At 37.6% G+C, this 20,604-nt stretch overlaps 1 protein-coding gene across 1 annotated transcript in view; it reads left to right on the forward strand.

Annotated features, from left to right (window-relative positions):
- The window catches only part of SLC36A4 (solute carrier family 36 member 4), a 64,198-nt gene extending 43,974 nt beyond the window's left edge, over positions 1–20,224 (forward strand). Inside the window, 1 exon segment of the mRNA XM_030477456.1 lies at positions 16,009–20,224. Within this exon segment, the coding sequence (XP_030333316.1) occupies positions 16,009–16,316 (308 nt within the window). The 3' untranslated portion in view covers positions 16,317–20,224.
- Positions 20,225–20,604: the final 380 nt, after the last annotated feature.

Genomic DNA, 20,604 nt, shown 5'->3' on the forward strand with positions numbered 1-20,604 from the left:
AGCTGTACACAGTGTAAAAGTGCTCTAAACAATGTAGGGTTACTCAGTAGGTAACTGTTTGCTAGATGATTGATTAACATATATTACAGTCACAGAACTAAGCTAGAACAAGTTAGGCAAAAGTCAATTTGATGGCTAGAGAATTGCTCTCACAGTTAAAACAAGCTAAAATCAAGTTAGGCTAATACAAGTCAAGAGACTCTGCACTGTTACGTATGTACAAAACCTGTGGACTTTTTCTGGTCATAGCAAAATCATACTTAATGGCTTACATGTTTAATTTATATTTACAAATATTTAATTGCATGCAAAACTGTTGAAAATATTTACTTTAAATGTATCAGAGATTTTAAAGACTAAATACTTCTGTTTATTCACAACACAATTCTCTACCATCTTTTTGTAGCAACAGAATCTTCTCTTTGCTTGGATGAGAAACCTTCCCTTTGTCATCTACTGACATGTTCTCCCACGTTCTCATATTACAATATTCAGTTGGGATATTCTATATTCATGGAAAACCTGAGCATTCCATTTCACTGTTGGAAACCAGTTAGTTTTGAGGCTTCATTGGTGCTAAATCTCTGGTTTGTTTTGGTTTTTTGTTTATTCATGTGGACAGTTAGTTCTGGTTTTCCTACTTTACATCAAGAGCATCTTTCCTCTGTGAGGTAGCAATGCTACTGTGTATGTTTTCGTCTAGTGGAGATGGAAAACATGGTACTTAGACTGTCTTCATTGTACCTTATCTGCTCTGTAGGGGATGGCCACTGAGCTGGTGATGCATATACATACTGAGAAAATTAGATGTTCCTTTGTTACCATCAGATGTTCTTGCCACCTACTTACTTGTCCAAGTGCTGTCAAGAGCCCTCCTAATTGTTAGGTACTTTGGAGTTCTAGAGAATTGGTGCCATTTAGCACACATATGACTCATTACAGATACTCTGGGTTTGCCTGATGTTCTTACAGTGCAGTTAATCCACCCTCCCCCTTTTGCTAGTTGAATGGTTCAGGCTCTTAGAGACAAAGGGAGACTCTTAGGTCATTTACAAAGAATCTCTATATTGAGATATTTAGACACAGGGTGTCTAGGTTAGGATAAAATACAGATTTTTGTTGTTAGTAATGCTGCTATTCACAGTGCCTGCCTTTCAGAATTGCATGTTACAACCATACAAGTTTCGGTAGTCTTCTAATGTGGTGTAAAAGCCATGATTTCAGCATGTTAAATTCATTTCACTCAGTTTATAAGTATACAAAAATCAGGTTAGAGAAAACATGCAATGTTTTCATTAGCTATAATGTAATACTGAAAAAGGCAAATGCTTATATTACTGAGTTAATGCAAGTACTTCTTGTACTCTTCAATTTAGACTTTATAAAGTAAACCTTTATTCTCTCTTACTTTATGTTTGGTATTATCATTTAAATTACTCCTGCTCTTCTAACTTGTCTATGCAGTGCCCCATTCGAGGTGTTCTTTCCAACAAGAGGAAAAAAAACCCTTAGGTGTATAGCACCTGTATGTGAGCAGTTCCATTATACGGGTAAATGATAAAATAATCTTCCAGAACATGAAAGCAATTCTAGAATCACAGAACAGCAGTGGTAGGAAGGCACCAAAGGAGATTGTCAACCCTGGTCCCTTGCTGAGAGCAGGTCCAGTGAAAGCAGGCAGCTTTGGGCCATGTCTGGGTGGGTTTTGAATAACCTGCAAGGAAGGAGACGGCACAGCCCCAGTGGGTGACCTGTGCTGGTGTTTGACCTCCCTAACAGGGAAGATGGTTTTTATCATGTTCAAAAAGAAGTTCTTGTATTTCAACTTGTGCCTGCTGTCTTTTGTCCTGTCACTAGGCGTAACTGTGAAGGCTCTGACTCAGTATTCTTTACTTTTACATTTAAAAGAGCATTTATACGGAACATTCATAGCCGATATGTTTTTTGTATGTCCCTGGTAGTGTGAATGCTCAAAAATTGAAAAAATTTATGTCTGGAAAAGTTGTCATTATTTGAAAGAAGTCAAGCATATTCAATACGCAGCATGCAGTTTTGTGTTCAAGTCTAGTCTTGAATTGTGTTACCCTGTACAGTTACTTAGTTTTTTGAGATCAAGAAATCATGAAATCAAGGTTGCTTGTAGAGTCTTAATTCTTCCTGTTCTCGAAAAAGCATATTACATTCTATATATAGAAATATATACATTTGTATAATGTCATGCCCATTATTTATGCCTACATACTCATCTGGTTGCCAGAGACTTGTGAAAAGCATTTATATTAAACATTTAAAGTAAGATCTCCTATTCTCATAAACAGACCGCTTAGGCAGTGGAATCAACAGCACTAATTCTTCATATTATGCTTTTCAAGACCAGGGCATTAAAAGTGCATCTGTTCGATAAGGATGCAGACAGTCCTTCCTTTATTTTGAACTTCTGCAGTTTATAGTCTCCTCACCTGGTGCAGCTAACACAAGTAGCTGTGTGTTCTAGAGTATTTCACATTTATCAAAATATGTTTTACTGAATGGGATTGATGCCTTAACAAAAATGAAAATCACAGAAGTCTGTTGGAGTAAGATGCAGTATTCTTTCATTTTAAGCATAGGCTTATGAACCAAAATAAATAGGTTTGTCAAGCTTTATTTTTACTTCTTGTCCAGTTTTGTCTGGCTTTTAGTCATTGTGTTTTTGAAACACTGTCCTCCACAAAATCTAACTGTATTTCTAGATTTCCTTTTCTCCTAGTACAGGCTAATCAGATCAGTTTTCAAATTGTTCTTATCACCTGTTTTGCCTTCTCATCTGCATGTTAATAAACTCGGTTGTTCAGTTTTCACCACCTCTCCTTTAGCATTCAAGTTTCAACATCATTAATGCTGAATGAGATGTTAAAGTTCCTTTATGTACCTATTCACTTCTTGGCAGCCAAAGATTCAACTCTGTAGAATTGGGAAAATATAACTTAAAATTTGATCTCCATAAGCGGTCCAGATCTAAAATTTTCAAATATTAAAAGCATTTACATTTGTGAAAGTTTAGATGTTTATGGGGTTTTTCCTAATGTTTTTCTATTCCAGTCTTAGAGTATTCCAAATCCCTGAGGATTTATTTTTGTTCTTCAAGTGTCAGTCTGTGTCTGACACTTAGGTTTAATGCTGTCATTCAGACACTTGTCTTGAATTATCCTTATATTATTACATTTAAGTAATTTTAAATTTCAGTTCATCTATAGGAAACAATTTATGATTTGATGAGGTGCTTAAGTGGTATTTAGCTTTGACTGTATGAAAACACTCTGATGTTCAGATTTGCACAGCTGATACTTTTGTGCCAATAAGATCATTAGCTTCGCTAATGCAGCTGCAGGTGATCAGGCCGTGAGGAAAGCAGTCTGCTTATTTAGATTCCATAATGTAGAGATACAATAGTGGGGAGGTTTCATACTGACTATTTTTGAGCTCCTGAGTTTGAAAATTTGGCCACAGCAAACTTGTAGGATGAAATCATGTTGCACTGATATCAATGTCTCTGCAGTTCAGTATATGTCTGGGCCAACTGTGAAGCAGTAATTTTAGTCCGATTTCTTCAAAAATCCCATGGTTTGCTTTGCTTTTTTTGTTAGCTGAACTGAGTGAGGTCAGCCATAAATAGTCCAGACTGAACAAGAATGTGGTGAGGTAGTGTGAAACTAGTTAAAATTTAGAGTATTTAATATCTGGTACCATAAAGTATTTAGTTAATTCTAGAGCATGCATGGAATATAACATACATATGTAATTATGAAGGGCTGTGGCCTTGAAATTTATTTGCATTACTTTTATTGCCAGGGATGGAGCATTCACAACTTCCTTGGGCACCCTGTTCCAGTGCCTCACCACTCTCACAGTAAAGAACTTCTTCCTTATGTCTAACCTAAATCTCCCCTGTTTTAGTTTGAACCCATTACCCCTTGTCCTATCACTATAGTCCCTGGTGAAGAATCCCTCTCTGGCATCCTTATAGGCCCCCTTCAGATACTGGAAGGCTGCTCTGAGGTCTCCACGCAACCTTCTTTCTCCAGGCTGAACAGCCTCAATTTTCTCAGCCTGTCTTTGTGTGGGAGGTGCTCCAGCCCCCTGATCATCCTCATGGCCTCCTTTGGACTTGCTCCAGCAGTTCCATGTCCTGCTTATGTTGGGGACACCAGAACTGTACACAGTACTCCAAGAGGGGTCTCACGAGTGCAGAGTAGAGGGGCAGAGGAGCTAGATGATCTTAAGGTGCTCTCTAACTATAACCATTCTATGGTTATAGAACCACATCTATTCGGTGACATAGGTGAACATAGGTATTTAATAAAAAGTTAGAAAGCTTTCAGAACTTCCGAATATGTATCTGTTGAGAAAAGAAAGAGATTGTATCTCATTCCTTAATGTGCAGAAAGCAGATCTCTGTTGGACACGTGCGATAGTGTTGTGTGTTATTAGCAGTTGTTCCTAAGCAAACTTCTTTTAGGATAATTACTGAACGAGATAATTACTTGAGTTGAAATTCAGTTTAGTCAACGAAGGAGCAGAAAAGGCAGGATAAGTCTCAATTTAGGGAGTTAGTGATCTCAAACTGATCACTAAATATTTAATTAAATTTTTAGAAGAAAATCAAACAAATTCTGTGGACTTGCATTGATAGCAGTTATTCTTCTTTTCTGTCTTTAACGTGGTAGAAGCTTGAGTAATGGCCAGAACATCCAAGTTCTACCATACTAGTTTTACAAAGTTACTAGTTTACTGTGCCAACACTTCTGATGTAAAAAGTCTGCTTATTTGGATAGTGTGTGATTGTCACAATTCTGCAGCTGCTGCACCACACATTGCATTATTAAGATACAACTAAGCAGTGCTGTGATGTTGATTACAACTTGTCAAGCATTTCAGGCAGCTCTATCCTTAACTAAAGTAGGTATTTTCTAAAAGTATGGGTCTCCAACACCACCACTAAATTTCAGAATTTTCCATTTTATACCATTTTAAACTATAATATTACACAGGAAAATATTTTCATTAAATTGATTTTGTTTTCTTGAATGGAGAAAAGAAATGGTTTTGGATCATTTTCAACATCATTTCTGAAGGGTTTCATTTTTAGTGTACAATTTCATGGGCAGTTGAACAATAATGTAGAGTAGGGCATGTTTTTATTTCTGACACGATCATACAAGTCTAACAAAATATAAAACCACTTAGCATTGAAGTAGGCAGCTATTTTTGTCTTTATGTGTAACTACTGCATCTTAAATTTAGCTTTTTGATTATAAATTGTGAGGGTAGGGACTTTTACATAATAAGTATAAAACAGCTTGTAAAAAATAGCATGATTCTGTATCAATTTTATTCTGTGATAGGATTAAAAATAAAATTACCTCTTCCTTGCAGTCTTGCCATCTTTCTCTGTCGATATCTCTTTACCAGAAGACTGTGCTGAATTCAGAAGTGAGATTCTCATTCACCTGAAGGCATGAGAGATTTTCTGGAATGAAATCAAGCTGTATGAAATAAAATTGATAGTGCTTTTGTCTGGCATTCAGCACAGTGAATTCCTGCCATAGTGATATTATAGATGTCCAAATGTTAATCATCACAATGTCTTAACAGTATTGCATTCTGATATCACTGATATTTTCTTTCTTTGAGAATCACTACTTTCTCTTCTCTTTCACCTCTTTCCATCTCCATTTTTTTCACTGCAGCTAATTAAGAGCTTCATTAAGAAAAGCAATCAGTGCCACAATTAGTGTGGCAATCAGCTGGTGCACTGTTGTTTTGAACTACTCACAGTGATGCAGCTCTGTAGCTGACACTCAGTATATTGAACTGAGTGTGACAAGTCTGCGAGTAGTAAAAGTATTGTCTAGATCAAAAAGTGAAATATCTTTTTCTTTGCCAACATTGAGAAAATGTGAACAAAACCCATTTAAACTGCATGAAAGCCAGTTTACAGCAGAAGAACAAATGAGTCCGTTGCCCAGGGGCATGACTCCTCTGATTTAGAGCACTAAATAAGTAAGTCTACTTTTTTAAGCTGTCTTGTTAAAGCAAACATACAGGTGTTTTTATTTATTTATATGCATAGGTGAAAATGAAGCCTAAAGAATTTATTTGGTAAAGTAACAGGAATTTTGGATGTAAAAATTCTGCCTAGGGCATCCTCATGCTGTCTCACCGTTGCACTGCTGAATTGGTCTGTATTTCTTGCAGTATCCCTGTACAAACACGGGTTAAGGAAAGGGAAGCCCAGCTTTCATGCTTGTCCTTCATTCTGTTGGGTTTTATCACAAATGGTTCTCCCTTTTTTACCAAGTTGTGTCTGTATCTTCAGTAGCAGCCAGTCAGCCTGGAGTTGCATGAGTGTTTCATCAAGTGGTCTTCCCTGTGGCTCTGACTTAAAAGAAGGATGGAGCAGACAGTGAATCCCTTAATTTTCCTCTTTGCAGACAGGACATTTACTTAGCCAGTAGAGACACGCAGGCTAATTAGTAAGTTGGAAGATGCTGAACATTGTCCTCTCCTGCTGAGGAGCTAGCTCAGTAAAGATAAGGTTTTAGTTAAGGAGTAGTTTAACTTTGGGGAAAAGCAGGTACCAGCAGAGCAGTATTTTCTCAAATAAAGTCCTCTGAATAATCATCAGGGAAGTCTATCGAGTACTTAATGGGGAGACTTACATGATGTTCCTTAATATACTTTTGAAAGTCATGTAGGTACAATTCCAAGTTGTTTTCAGATTCGTGCTATAAATAAGATCTATCAAGCGTGCTGCTAAGCATTCCCTTGAATGAATACAACCAGAGAGCAAAGAAATTACATGAGGAAAGCAAACTGAATGTTATTGTCAAAAACATTGAAAGCGTTTGCTTCCTTTCAGGAGAGAATGTAAAATAGGAAGCAAAATGCGAAGAGATGCTGTTACCAGTCCTTGCAACTTACATACAGAAGCCATTTCTCCTTTAGAGTATTGCTTTTTAACTCAAACCATGAAACAAGACAAAAAGAGAATCAACCCAGCAATAGTCTATGGAATTTTGTTTCTCTTGGGTATGCTGTCCTCACAATAAGTTTGTAGAAGAAAATGGTTTTAATTAGCATAGCTGAGTGATGGGATAATGTTTAAAGCAGTAATGTGCAGATGTTTTAATGTCTTAGTCACAAATGCAGCATGTGGAAAGATTTGACCCCTGAGCAAAAAGGAAATGACTCGGCTAAAGATACCTGGGTACATCTTATGTTTACAAATTGTTGGCATTTTGTTTTCATTTTCTAGTGGTAATTATTTTTCCTGCCTATAAGTAGACCAATACGATACTCAGCTGTGGCTCTAGTAGAGGCAAACTGTGGTCGAGTGAATTCCCTGCTCTGGATTCTATCCATGCAGAGAGTTCACCAGAGAATTGACACACGCTTCCTTAAGTTACGTGTGTGTGGCACTCTGGATGTCACTTAACCAGCAAGGGGCGTTTAGGGAAGATTTTACTCAAATTTTGGAGTGACAGGGGTTAAAAGCGATTGCATTCCTTTAGCAGCACTACTTGATAGAGAGCAAACTCTGCTTTCCCAGGGAAGGCATGGGAAGTGCAGTCAGCATCTCCGATTGACTGCAGTCTTGTGGGAGCGCATGTGAATATGAGTGAAAACTGCTCTTACCCATATGTATTGCTAGGTTAGTGTGAGAGAGCATTTACAATTTGAAAAGCAAAATACCATATTTAATGTATACTGAGTGAAAAAAAAAATTGGAAATAGATTGGAAACCTCTTGAAATGAGCCCCAGCAGGACATCTGCTGCCTAGGCTGTGCTGCAACTAGCAGGAGGTCCTGAATGCAGACTTCTAATTAGAAAAGCCCTTTATTTTCAAAATAGTTTCCTAATTTGTAGATGGGGAAAAACATTTTCCCTCATGCATAGATATATTGTGCCGAGAGCCAAATGTGCAAAGTTTTTCTTTCAAGATGCTAGAAATGACAGGCAGATTGCAAGTAAGCCTTTTGAAGATTGCAAAGGATAAAGGTAGCGAAAGCATTCCTTGAAGATATTTGAGAGCTTTTTTGCTGTATATTGAATAGAATTAGCAACAAAGAAACTAGTTAGGGCCATCAAGGATAACTTTTCTGCCAGTGTGTATGCAGGCATCCTACTACTTTTTTCTTTTAGATAAAAGTGAAACACTGCTTTGCTCTAAGTTGTTTCTTAAAAAATTACTTCATAGCTGGAATTAGTCACTCCAGGCATTTTCCTTGGTAGTGCTTCAGATAGCATAAAAGCTAAAATATAAATGATGCCTTAGTGTTATTCATGATTAGTGGTTTGACAAGCTGATCCTCACAATTACAGAATTATAGAATCCCAGGTTGGAAGGGACCTCCAGGATCATCTGGTCCAACCTTTTTAGGTAAAGCATGACCTAGACTAGATGGCCTAGCACAATGTCCAGCCAAATCTGAATAGTGTCCAATGTTGGGGAACGAAACTGGGAAATTATTCCAATGGCTGATCGTTCTCATTGTGAAAATTTTTCTCTTCTGTCCAACTGTAATGTCCACAGGAGTAACTTGTGCCCATCACCCCTCGTCTTTTCCATGTGACTCCTCATAAAAAGGGAGTCTCCACCTTCTTTGTAGCTACACTTTAAATACTGCAACATGGCGATAAGAACTTCCCTGGGCCTTCTTTTCTCTAGGCTTGAACAAGCCCAGCTCTCTCAGCCTTTCCTCATACGGCAGCTTCCCAGTCCTTGAATCGTCCTTATGGCTCTTCTCTGGACCCTCTCCAGCCTGTCCACATCATTTTTGTATAGCAGGGTCCAAAAGCTGAACACATTACTCCAGGTGATAAGTGCTGAGCAGAGTGGGATCGGCATTCAGGCAGCAGTCTTTCAAATGTCTGTCTTGTTTTATAAAAGATTGGAAAGGAATTGCTGGGTGATAACAGTTTGTGGTGTCTTCTGAACTGCCATTAGTCAAAATTAGCAATTTTAAAAACTTTATCCTGTTTTGTTTCCTCTACCCTTACCATGTGTAATGGGCAGCAAAGTTATGTTTAAATCTTGAGATACCGATCGACCTGTATGAGAATGAAGTCCTTTGTGACTTCATTGTAATGGCTTCACCAGCCTACTGCAGAGTTAGGACTTTAAAGATCACTCGTCATAATAAAGGTACACAGCCTTAAAATATCAGAGCAAAATTAAGAAAACATGTATAGCATATTAAATAAATCGTATGTTTGCAGTGTTACATTTTCACATTTCTATTTGATTTTCTTTTTATGTGATTTTCCTTTCCCTGCCTTGTTGAAATACTGCAACTCACTCTGAAGAGGAAGATGCTAAATGATCTTCTCATATACTGGCTAAATTCATGCCATAAGTGGATAAGACCTTGTCATTTACTCTTCTTACTTATTATAGGACTTTCTTTCTTTACACTGTATTCTCAAGTGCTTTGTCTCATCAAAAAAGAATCACTTACCATGAGAGTGTATAAGATATCTTGTGATAACAAAAGGGAGGGATAAAATCTGAGCAATCCTTAGTACAGAAAGAGTTCTTAGTTTCATTTGTAACAGATCCTTCAAGGTCTTTGTGACGGGATCTCATAGACCTCATTGAGATCAAGTCTGAAAGAGCAATCATCTTGAATGTGTGCCAATCTGTTCATATTCAGTGCAATTCAGTACATATTCTTTTGCTACACCTTTTTGCTTTTCATCAAGTAACTGAAATTAAGTACTGTTTTATGATTAACTGTAATCGATATTATATATTTTATGCAAATTACATAAAATTTTTTCTACTTATTTACATATGTTAGTAAATATTTTAATAATGAAGTATAATTAACCAATAAACATACTGGGTGAGTCAGTCTATGGGGTACCCGCCAGACTTTCATTTACACAGATATGGAGTATCACCACTGAGGTATTGATATTTTTTGGTGGGACAGAGCAGAATTTTGACTTCCTGTGTTTTCTGACCATGTTAACAGTCCTCCATGGTGCTCTGTGGTGTTCAGCCATGCCTAACCTATGAAATATGATTTTCTGTGACATGCTGTTTATATTCAAGATTGATCTAAGCATCAGTTTGTGTTTATCCCCCAAAGCAACAGTCAATACTGATCTGCCTTACCATAAGCCCCTTAAATGCACTTCTACTATAATTTTTCATCCTTTTACTTATGTTGGAAAATCCTCTTAGTCCATCCTGATACAGTTTGATATTACCCTTCTCCTGTGAGTATTTTCTTAATTCCTTTTTCTTGTTTCTTTCATGACTTTAGAGAAAACTACTGAGAGAAAATTCTTCCCCATCTGATCTATAAAGAGCACTATCATCTCTTCTACTTGACAAAACTTGTGGCAGTTTTGTGCTCTTAAAAGTTCACTTATTTTCTACATTGATTCTTATACTGGCAATGGGTAGATCAGTATTTTAACTCTATGGTTATAATTGCATCCTTAAATCAATATTGAGAAAGATCTTGGCAAGGAGTTAATTGCTCCTTCATTTTAGGTTGAGAGTGAAGCAGTGCTCCAACATCCAAATCAATGTTAAGGGAACAAAACCCAGTGCAGGATCTTTCTTATACTTAACCCATGAAGTTAATTTTGTTTAACAAAAGTACTCTAAATTTGAATATTGTATTACAAATACAGTCCGATCCAGAGCTAACGATGAAGTCATTGCACCAGGTTTTGTGACAGTAAAAGGTAGGGGTTTGATGAATTTCAAACATACTGTAATTCACTTTTTTTGTATTAGATTACACTATTTCTAGTAATATGAAGACCATAGGTAGCAAATGTACATAATTCCACTGGAACAGACTGCCCAAGGAAGTGAGTGCACTTTGGGGTAACAGAGGAGTTTATATAATGAAAAAGAAAATCCTCTTTCCTTGTTTATTGTTTAATTATGCTGCTAAGTAAAAACATAATACCTAAATTAAATTAAAGTTTATTTAATGACTTCTATCTGAAATCTTACCTTTTTAGACACTGTTTTTGAGAATGAAAGGGAGATTGGGTTTAGATGTTAACAGTAACTGTTGGGGGAAAAAAAAGTGGTGGTGTTTTTTTTCCCTTTGGAAAGTTAGATAATGATTATCTAAAGAGCTGTAGGATAGACATGAGCACCATGCTGCACACTCAGATAAGCTATAAATGGGAGCATACTCACTTGTCTTGCCAGGTTTCTGCATCTTTATTTGGAATACTGCCAGCAGGCACCATTTTTGCTTTGGGTAACTGATACTTTCAAGGATGTTGGCAGTGGTTGTAATGCCTGATAGTTAAAAAATGGCATTATAGTACAGTAATATCTTGTGCTTGATACTTAGTATTGCCTTTTATCCTGCGGGAGTCCATGCTGCTTTATAAAGTATATTTACACGTAATTGTTTCACTGTCCAGTTACATGCATTACCAAAGGATTATGGTAGACTTTGGTATAGGAAGAAAATCATCCCTAGATTAGAATGCAAAGCATTTGAGGACAGCCATAAAAAAGGTGTCTGATCATGTAACACCAGCTCAGTTCCTTATTTACCATTTATTGTTTAGGCACATGGACAATTAAGAGTAATGCTATTTGATATCAGAGTTCCAGCATAGGAATTAAAGCTCTAATAGCTACTGCAATGATTTTCATATTATTTTTATCTGTCACTGTCAAAGTGCCTTGGAAAAGAACTCAGCATTATTGTTGCCATATAGCGGTACAGGCTTGTCATATGCAGTCATGTAGTTAAGTTGGGTATTGATTTACTTGGGTCACAAAACATCAAGACTGAATGCTAAGGACAAGTAACTCTTTCTCCTGGGTATTCACAGCGTACAGTGGGTGTTTCCAGACATCTAGCAAGGAGAGACCTGTGTAGTAAGCCCCAGCCTGCAGCGAGCACACCTCTCTCTGACCTGACTCTGGGAGAGGTTGGTGCTTCTGACACATGGTGCTCCTGAATTTCCCTGTTCCTAGCTGCAGGCAGTTATGCACTTTGCAGTCGAGTTTCCATACATGATGAAGCAAGCTGTTCCCTCTGAACTTTATTTTGCAAGGTGAAATACCAACAAATTAAGATTAAAAACATCTGCAGATGACTGCATTTTTTGATGGATTTGGACTGCAGGCCATAATTCAGTACTTAATCTGCCTAAGCCTGGCAGCACAGGGAGCTGAACCTCAACTAGCTACTGCACGTGGTTCTCTCTGGGAAGCCAAGGCACTTGGCAGCTTGTTTTTTCTATATCATCAATCAACACAGCAGGCTTTAACTAACTGGTACCTGTGACACCAGCTGTTGCAAAGCATTATTTTGGTCATCCACTGCAGTGGGATTGTTATCTTTTATGGGCAATATTTTTTAATTTACTTTTGATATGTTGCGGTAAATTCACAAGTTATTTATTAGCATGTCAGTAATAATAATAGAACATGCCATATGCAATAAGTACTGATCATAACAAAAACTTCTGCCTTTTTATAGCCCAAAATGAGCAGGCCAGATACTTCAATACTACACAGAATCTAAGCATTTGCTTTTTATGAAAAACTTTTAAGATTGTGTGAAATCAGAGTGTGGCTTCCCATCTGGAAGGGGCTAAAATTTCTCTGGGGACTCAAGTATTTGGTTTGTAGGATACTTAGCACTGCCATTGTTTATATAATATATGTCATCTGAAATTACCAATAAGCAAGAATTGATATATTTTTAAGCCATTTTACTTCAGAAATAAAAAACCCCTGTGAATTATCATTGTTAAAATACCAATTTTAATCCAGCTTTGAATCATAATTAATAATCAATGATTTAAATGAATTTGGTCTTAAATGGGCTGTCGGCTCACTTTCAACACTGTCACTTTGTGCTGTAGGGACATTTTTGTGAGACATTAGTATTGTAATGAGTGCATTATCACTTTCTAGGCTTAAAGGACATCGTTCGTGTTATTTTAAGTGATCATTTCATGTTTTCATCAGTAACAGGAAGCTTTTACTTTTCCCTACTAGCTGTAGGATTTTTACCAGCCTTCAGGCAGAGTATGACTCATTAACCACTATTCTTTTGTCCAGTGAGTTTTTTACCCATCTGGTTTCCCTCCATCCAGATACAAGAATATTGTGGCAGGTAATGTCAAAGACCATTGTAAAGTTGAAGTAAATGACATCTATTGCTCTCCCCTCATCCATAAATCCAGTCATTGTACCAGTATCCATGAATCAGTCATTGGTCAAGCATGATTTATTGTACAGAAATCCATTTACTGTTCCCAGACACCCTGTTCTCAGAAATGTGCTCCAAGATTATTTGCTTCATAATTTTTTTCAGGGACCAAAGTGAATCTGAGTTGTTTATATTTCCCTGGATTATACTTTTGGCCATTCTTGATGTTTACTTTCCCACAGTCACCAGGGATCTCCCCAGTATTCATGACCTTTCAAAGACAATATAGAGTTGTGTTAGAAGGACATTGGCCAGTTCTCTTGAACACTTTTGGATACAACCCGTCATGTCCTGTTCATGGTTTAACTTCTCTGAAGTAACTCCTGATTCAGTCCTTATCCACTGGTGGTAGTTCTTCTTGCTGAACGTTTTCACTGATCACAGGGGCTGGGAGAATGGCTGAGGCAAAGGCAACACTGTTGTTTCCTCACTTTATGTAGTAATCAAAAGGTATATAATGAATTTTTTATTTTCAAGGGTAAGGACAAGACAAACTTCTTTATATGAAATTATTTTGACTTATTATTGCCTGGGTCTTGCTTTTGCTGTGAGACAACACATGAATCACAGATCACTGCCTACTTCCTGTGACACAGCTTGATATACATAACACATCCAAGAGAAAGAGTGGGGAGTATGGCATGATGATGGTGAGTGGAGGGAAATAGGACTTTCTAGCAGCATTGGAAGCAGCATGGCCAGCTCTTCAAGGCTTAGCCACTGCTCTCAACTCTCTCCTTCACCTCTGCTCCCTGCGGCAAAACCAGTCTTGTCTTGGATGAGCAAACAGTAGGTTTTGCTTGCACTGTTGGGAGCCCTTCAACTGTCTCAGAATTGTAATTCATTTGAAGAGACTGAGAACAAGGGGACAAAAGTTCAATTGCAGACTCATTTCTGGTGGGTCTGTAGAACAAATGGCTGAAGGAAAGTGATTGGCAGCAGGAATAGTGTCAGTACTCTAAAGGTATGGGATCATCCATTTAGAACTCAACATGAGTGAATTTGACTGCATGCTTTACATTTGTTTGTTGAATCTAGCTGCATATAGCAATTATTTACATTATTTCTTTGAAGTATGTCTAAAGAGATTTGTATCATAAAGTATCAGTAGCAAAGCTCAAATAAATTTACTGCAGAGACAAACGAATAAATACAATGTTTCAGCTGTAACAGCCTAACCAAATGTCATTTGTGAGCCCATGGGTTGTAGTTAATTAAATAGTGAAATACATTTGCACATAATCCAGCATGTGCTGTGCCAAACACCTTGTGCTTGCTGGTTTTAGGCAGATCACTTGGTGTTGCAGCTCTAGATACCCTGCAGCTTGAGAAGATTCCTTAGTGTCTCACTGCTTGGTTTGCTTTGTATGTTGCCACCCAAAAGCGATGTTACCTCTGTTAAATCGCTGTTTGTTCTGATGTCATTCTTTATGTATCTTTCTGCATAAGGAATACAAAGAATGTAACTATAAAACCTTTTGTAAACAGCTTTGAAATTTGATGCAAAGTGCTGTAAAAAGTGAATTTACTTACATATATTTGAGAAACTGATATGAAGGATTCTGGGGAAGGGATGGATCTGCCCATTCCTTGAACAGGTCATTACGGCTCTGCTGTGTGTTGGGATGGTGTCCTGGATTACCTCTCATTGTAAAGGGTAAAGATATTTAAACCATCTTCTCCTGAGTGAGTGTAATCTTCCCTAGTAACACTGGACAAAGCAATCGATGCAGTGTGAGGACTAATGATGTGAAGTACTTTCTGTCTCTACATACTGTATGCTGCAGGAAGATGATGATAAAAGAGGTTTTCATTCCAAAGGGAATAAAGCCAAGCCATATGATGTGTGTAGCTGTCCTGTGGGCAAGCTGTATCTCTTTATCTCTCCACTGTGAACGTAGAATTTGTCACCTCATAGTAGAAATGCAATTTATCTTCTGCTTTGTTCCTTTTTCTCCTTAGTTGATGTTTAGAGATTGAGCTGGTATTTAAAAGCATGCTTTTTAAGAAATTGGGTTAAGAAAAGGGGGTTTTTTTTAACATTTTTACATCTGCAGCCATCTCTTACTTCAGAAGAACACATTCAACATGTTCATTACCTGAGAGTTTTACCAGTCATTGCAAATATGCTTCAGCTGCACTTTTCAGTTACTTATGGACTGTGCATTGCTGTGCAACTATCAAGCACGCTTGCCAGTCAGTCTGATCTGAGCGCTCATGTGTATTATTTGGGCATTCACAGTGCTTGAATTTATGGCTTGAATGGAATTATGGCTGCAAAAGTTACAGAGGTGGGTACTTTGTGACTTTTATTAACTTTGGCATAATTCCTTTCGCATTTCATTCAGCTTTGTCCTAGCTAATGCATTAAAGTGTGGCATTTCCAGTCTTTAAATGTCATATTCATGCAATGGAAGAAACTGTTTGTTTGGCATTGAGTAAGTCAATCGTAACAGTAGGATAAAAGACTTGTCTTACCTGATATTGAGTGTTGGGTTTTCCTGAGGTTTCCTGAAGGACACCTCTTTCTCTGCTCAAGCTTCCTTTGGTCACACGGTGCCTCTCATATCACTGTAGAATCACAAAGTTATAGTTAAGACAAGTATATAGGGCACACCGCTTGTAGCTGGAAAAATAGTGAATGGTAAAACTTTTTAAGCAGCCTGAACCACTAGATGATGTGTTTGTCATGGTTTTGTTTTTCATGAGGATGTTGAATCTGAAGCCACCGTTACCCTTCTTGTGTTTCAGGTGCCGTAGCAGTTTTGATCCCTCGCCTAGACCTGGTGATTTCTTTTGTTGGAGCCGTCAGCAGCAGCACTCTGGCACTGATTCTGCCACCTCTGGTTGAAATCCTCACTTTCTACAAGGAAAACTTAAGTTTATGGACAGTATTTAAAGACATTTTTATAGCTGTTATTGGAGTTGTTGGATTTTTAACAGGGACGTATGTGACAGTTGAAGAAATCATTTATCCTGCATCCATAGTTCTAGCTAATGCAACAGAGAGCATCTCTGCAGATCTAAATGCTACAAATTTGGTGGTTGGTTTACAGTAATAACCAGGTACTGTGAACTTTATTCCTTAACAAGAAATCCTAGATGGATGACAGACCTATGTATGGGACAAATTCCAATGGATTTTAAGTGAATTTTTGAAAAATAGCATGCAGCCCTTTCTTACTCTGTTGGTTGTTGTTTCCTTCATTCCTTCGCAACTGCTACCCAAATTAACGCCTTTGCTCTCAACCTCTGCTCATGTAGTGAAAGACTGAATTGATGTCAGGATTTAAAGTATATACATGAAAATAGGAAGGAAACATGATTTTATGTTATTTGCAAGAAGAGAAAGAATTTTTATAAAGAAGTCAGGATTCCTTCCTTCTCAGAAAAGATGGAAGTCAGCCCAATTTTCATATCCAGGCAGCAAGTCTAGGCAGTACTGTTTTCACTCCAGCTCTGTTGTAAGGGTTGAAGTGGGAGCTTGGTGATTTATAGACCTTCTCTTGGCTGCCTCTGATGGGGTAAATTGCACCTCAGTGAACCAGAGACACTACAGTTGTAAAAGAGCAGCTGTGTTTTTCATTTCCATTCTGGGGACTTAAATGTTTGCTGTGGAGAAGTTTTTGGGTAGTTGCAGTTGCCTGGCTCTGCTTCCTGGGAGTCAGTATGTCTGGAATCAGAGTGCACTGTGCAGAATAGCTGTGACTCTTGTTCAGTCTTTTCACATTAGCTCCAAGAGGAGTTTTTCAAGCAATTAGAAGGACCAAGCCCTCTATGGCTAGTATAGCAGACCACTGCTGATGGTGGGTTACATGACAGTAAGCATAAAGGCATTTTTTTCATGCTGACCATCTTAACGTCCAAGCTGAAGAATGGACAAGACTGTAAGGTAAGGTTTAGAGGTAAAGGATGGATCTTTTATTAGACTAAAAGCTAGCTAGTTAGGAAGTGTTCTTGCCACCTTGTGTGATCCATTACTATGTGTTCCTGTACCATGAGATGTTCAGCATGCTAGACCCCTGCTTCAGGGAAATGGCAACTGTGGTGCTCAGTAGGGCCATGGAAGTCTGACTGTCCAGAGCAGCTTAAAGATTCACAATGTTAATTTTCATATGAGAAAGGAAAACATGAGACAATACTTTCTAGAATGGAGCTTGTGCCATGCTTTCATACATACAAGCTGTGGGTTATTTGTGAAAGAACTTGTGATTCCACAGCACTGTGAGCTGGGGGGGCAGCAACGGTGTCTGTTTTGAAGCCCTTTCTTCCTTAAGCCCGCCACCTGCCTGCAGGTCGTCTGAAGAAGTGACTCAGGACTTCCTTTCAAGTACTGGTACTCTGTAGAGAGGTACAGTTTATGAGACCTAGGGTATACATGTGAAAATACGATATTTGTTAGAAAGTAATTATATCCCTTTGGATTTTGAATGAAAAGTTGCAGGATATTGTTTCTCAGAGCAATATTGCTTTCACAGTGCAAAACATTCAACCACAACAAATGATATAAGCAGTTTATTTTTGTACATTTTGGTGACTGCTGTCCTACCATTTTTTTCACCATTTCTTGAGCCTTGATTTCAACTGTAACAAATGTATGAAATACTGTTTGGAATTATTTTATCTGTTGCTAGATGTCTGTAGACTGCCTTTCTATAGACTGGCCTATCTATATTTCTATTGGAACATATAGTCATTATTTTTGCATTCTTACATTCTGCCTTAAATAGGATTTAACGTAATCCTTTACTGATTTTGCTTTCTTTGTCTATTTTGAAAGGCAAAAAAGAAGTTGATGAGTTGGTAATTGAGTAGAAATGAATTTTGTTCACCAAGCAGCATGCCAAGCTCCCAACTGGAATCCTGACTTTTCAGGGTTCACGTTTGGCTTTTGGGCTTACACTTCATAGATGACTTCCCACTCCAAATGATAAAGCTATATTTTTGGTCCTTGTTTTCTAAAAACACTATAATTTGTATGATAGTAGAACTGTATTTATCATACTCATTCCTGTTATAAGAAACTTCTTTTTCTAAGGAATGTTTTTAATTGTAACATTCCCTCAAGAAAATATGGTATGCCAAAAACCTCTCTACTGTATTCATGCAAATTAATAGAAATATATGTTGGCATTTTGCTTGCCTTCAGTATATTCCTCAGAAAATACTGAACTACCGTTCAGCATTACAGTAATAGAGTAATATACTGTTGGATTACCTCTGTATTTATATTTCTCTTCAGAATGTTTCCCTAGTTATCTGCCATGTGGTGACTGTATTTCAGCACTTTCATCTCCATCTTGATGAGGGCATTTCTGACAAGGATTCATTTTAACATGTAGTTCGAATTGCCTTTATTTGTTCAAGCAAACAGGTAACAGTAATGATCTTTATTTCATTGTAGCATGGACAAACTTAAATACTTGGCAGGTACTAAAAGGGATGAGTCTCTGCAGATTGATACTACAGAATAAACCTTTCATATGAAAGTGCCACAGAGAAGCAAACACGGGTAGTTAGCAGAGAAGCAAAAGGTAACTTCAGCTTTTCATCCTAAAGTTTTTTTTTAGTCTTTAAACTGTTTAAAAGACTATGAATCTAAGTGTTTCCATGTGTTTCATAATGAATCTGTTGTTTACCTAAACCGTACAATACATGCTGATCATAGAATGTATTTCTGTGCAGCACATTTTACTTGACTTTTAAATACTTTTACATGGAATGTTTTAATAGGTCTGGGTAGGATTTAAAATGCAAGTTATTTTTTCTTGTTACGTTTGCATCTTTCCAGCCATGTGTGTTTGGAGAATAAAGGACTGTCATGTCCATTCATAGCGTCTGTTCTGCATCAGTTGTGTCCTAGTGAGCAGCTCTGAGAAGGTGCTTCTGCCAGGGTGCAGAAGGATTCGACCACTCAGAGTTTTGGTGGGTGATTTTTTGGCTGGTGCAAGTGACATGGTACTATCAATAAGTTTTGCTGAACTGGGTACCTACAACCTAAATAGGCAGCCTTGGTACCCGGGTGAATGCAGCATATCATTCCGTAAGTCAAGCAACTTGTTGAGAAGCTTGCTTGGTTTGAGGAATCTAATCTTTGCCATCAAACTATGGATAACCTGGCCCAAATACAAACCCTTACCCATCTTACTGCCATGTCTGGCTGGGGTGCAGCTTGTCAAGGAGCAGATCTTCAAACCGATGCATTGCCGCTGACTGACCAGGTAGAAGTAGTGTATCTCTGCAAGTGGGCCAGTGTTGCCATGTCTAACAATGTTGTATCTTTTGAATCTTTAAAATGTTTATTAATATATTTTGCACAATGTCAATTTTCTCCTACAGTGTAGGACTTCTGTTATTTTAACACTCATACAGTGCATTTGCATGACCTGTTCTTTCAGGAAGAAAGAGTCAGGAATCAGAGTATCTTGCTTTGGATGAGATTAAAATGTCATGTAGTAAAAAACTGCTAAGTCTGAATAATAAGAGAGTTCCTGTGAAACATTGCCAAAGATTTAAAAGAGGAAATTCTGACAGAAGCCTGTTCTGAATAATAAGAGTGTTCATTCAGCTTTTAAAGTACTGTAATGTAAATTGCAAGTTAAGATGCAGGGAGTGAAACTGAGAGATTTAATAGGTATGGTTTACATTAATATATATATAAAGATGGAAATGTACTTTAGTACAAGCTAAATTAAACTGAAAAATGTATGTAATTGGCTTATGTTCCTGACAAGGAACAGAAGGCTATTATATTTATATACTGTACATGCACTCGTATTTTACAGTATAATATTGTTAACAGTTTTAATGTAATTTAATCATTAGCTGCACCGTAAGTAACTGGATCATTTTCTTGTCTGTAACTGTTCATACTCAAATATTGAGCAAGTAAGAGGGGGGTTTGCCTAATGTTCTGTAACTTAAATCTTCTGTATCAATAAAGATTACAATAGTATTACCCTGCTAACTCACTGTTATCCTACCTGTCACTACTACTACATCACTAGAAGAAATATCTGTCTTAATGCAGAATTTACGTTTGAAGTTATTCAAGGAATGGCAAGTGAGTGCCTTGAGGCGGTCAGACAAGCTCAAGTGCTGGCTTTTCATTGATGATGAATCTCACTTCAGTGTCACATAGGCATTCCTGAAAAATCCCACCTCCACCCCAGGGTTTTTCATGAGGGCACAGATAAAATCAGGCTTCTGCATCTTTTTAGAGGTACTTTAGTAAATGAGTTAATTTCTAAATGTACGAAGGGAGCCAGGAGTTCCCACTGAAATTCCAGTTCGTGTGTGGAAAACTGCAGAGAAAAAGACTTTTTAAAATTGGGCAAGCTGTTATGT

The sequence above is a fragment of the Strigops habroptila genome, chromosome 2 (genome assembly GCF_004027225.2).
Source record: "Strigops habroptila isolate Jane chromosome 2, bStrHab1.2.pri, whole genome shotgun sequence".
In the NCBI taxonomy this organism is placed as follows: Eukaryota; Metazoa; Chordata; class Aves; order Psittaciformes; family Psittacidae; genus Strigops; species Strigops habroptila.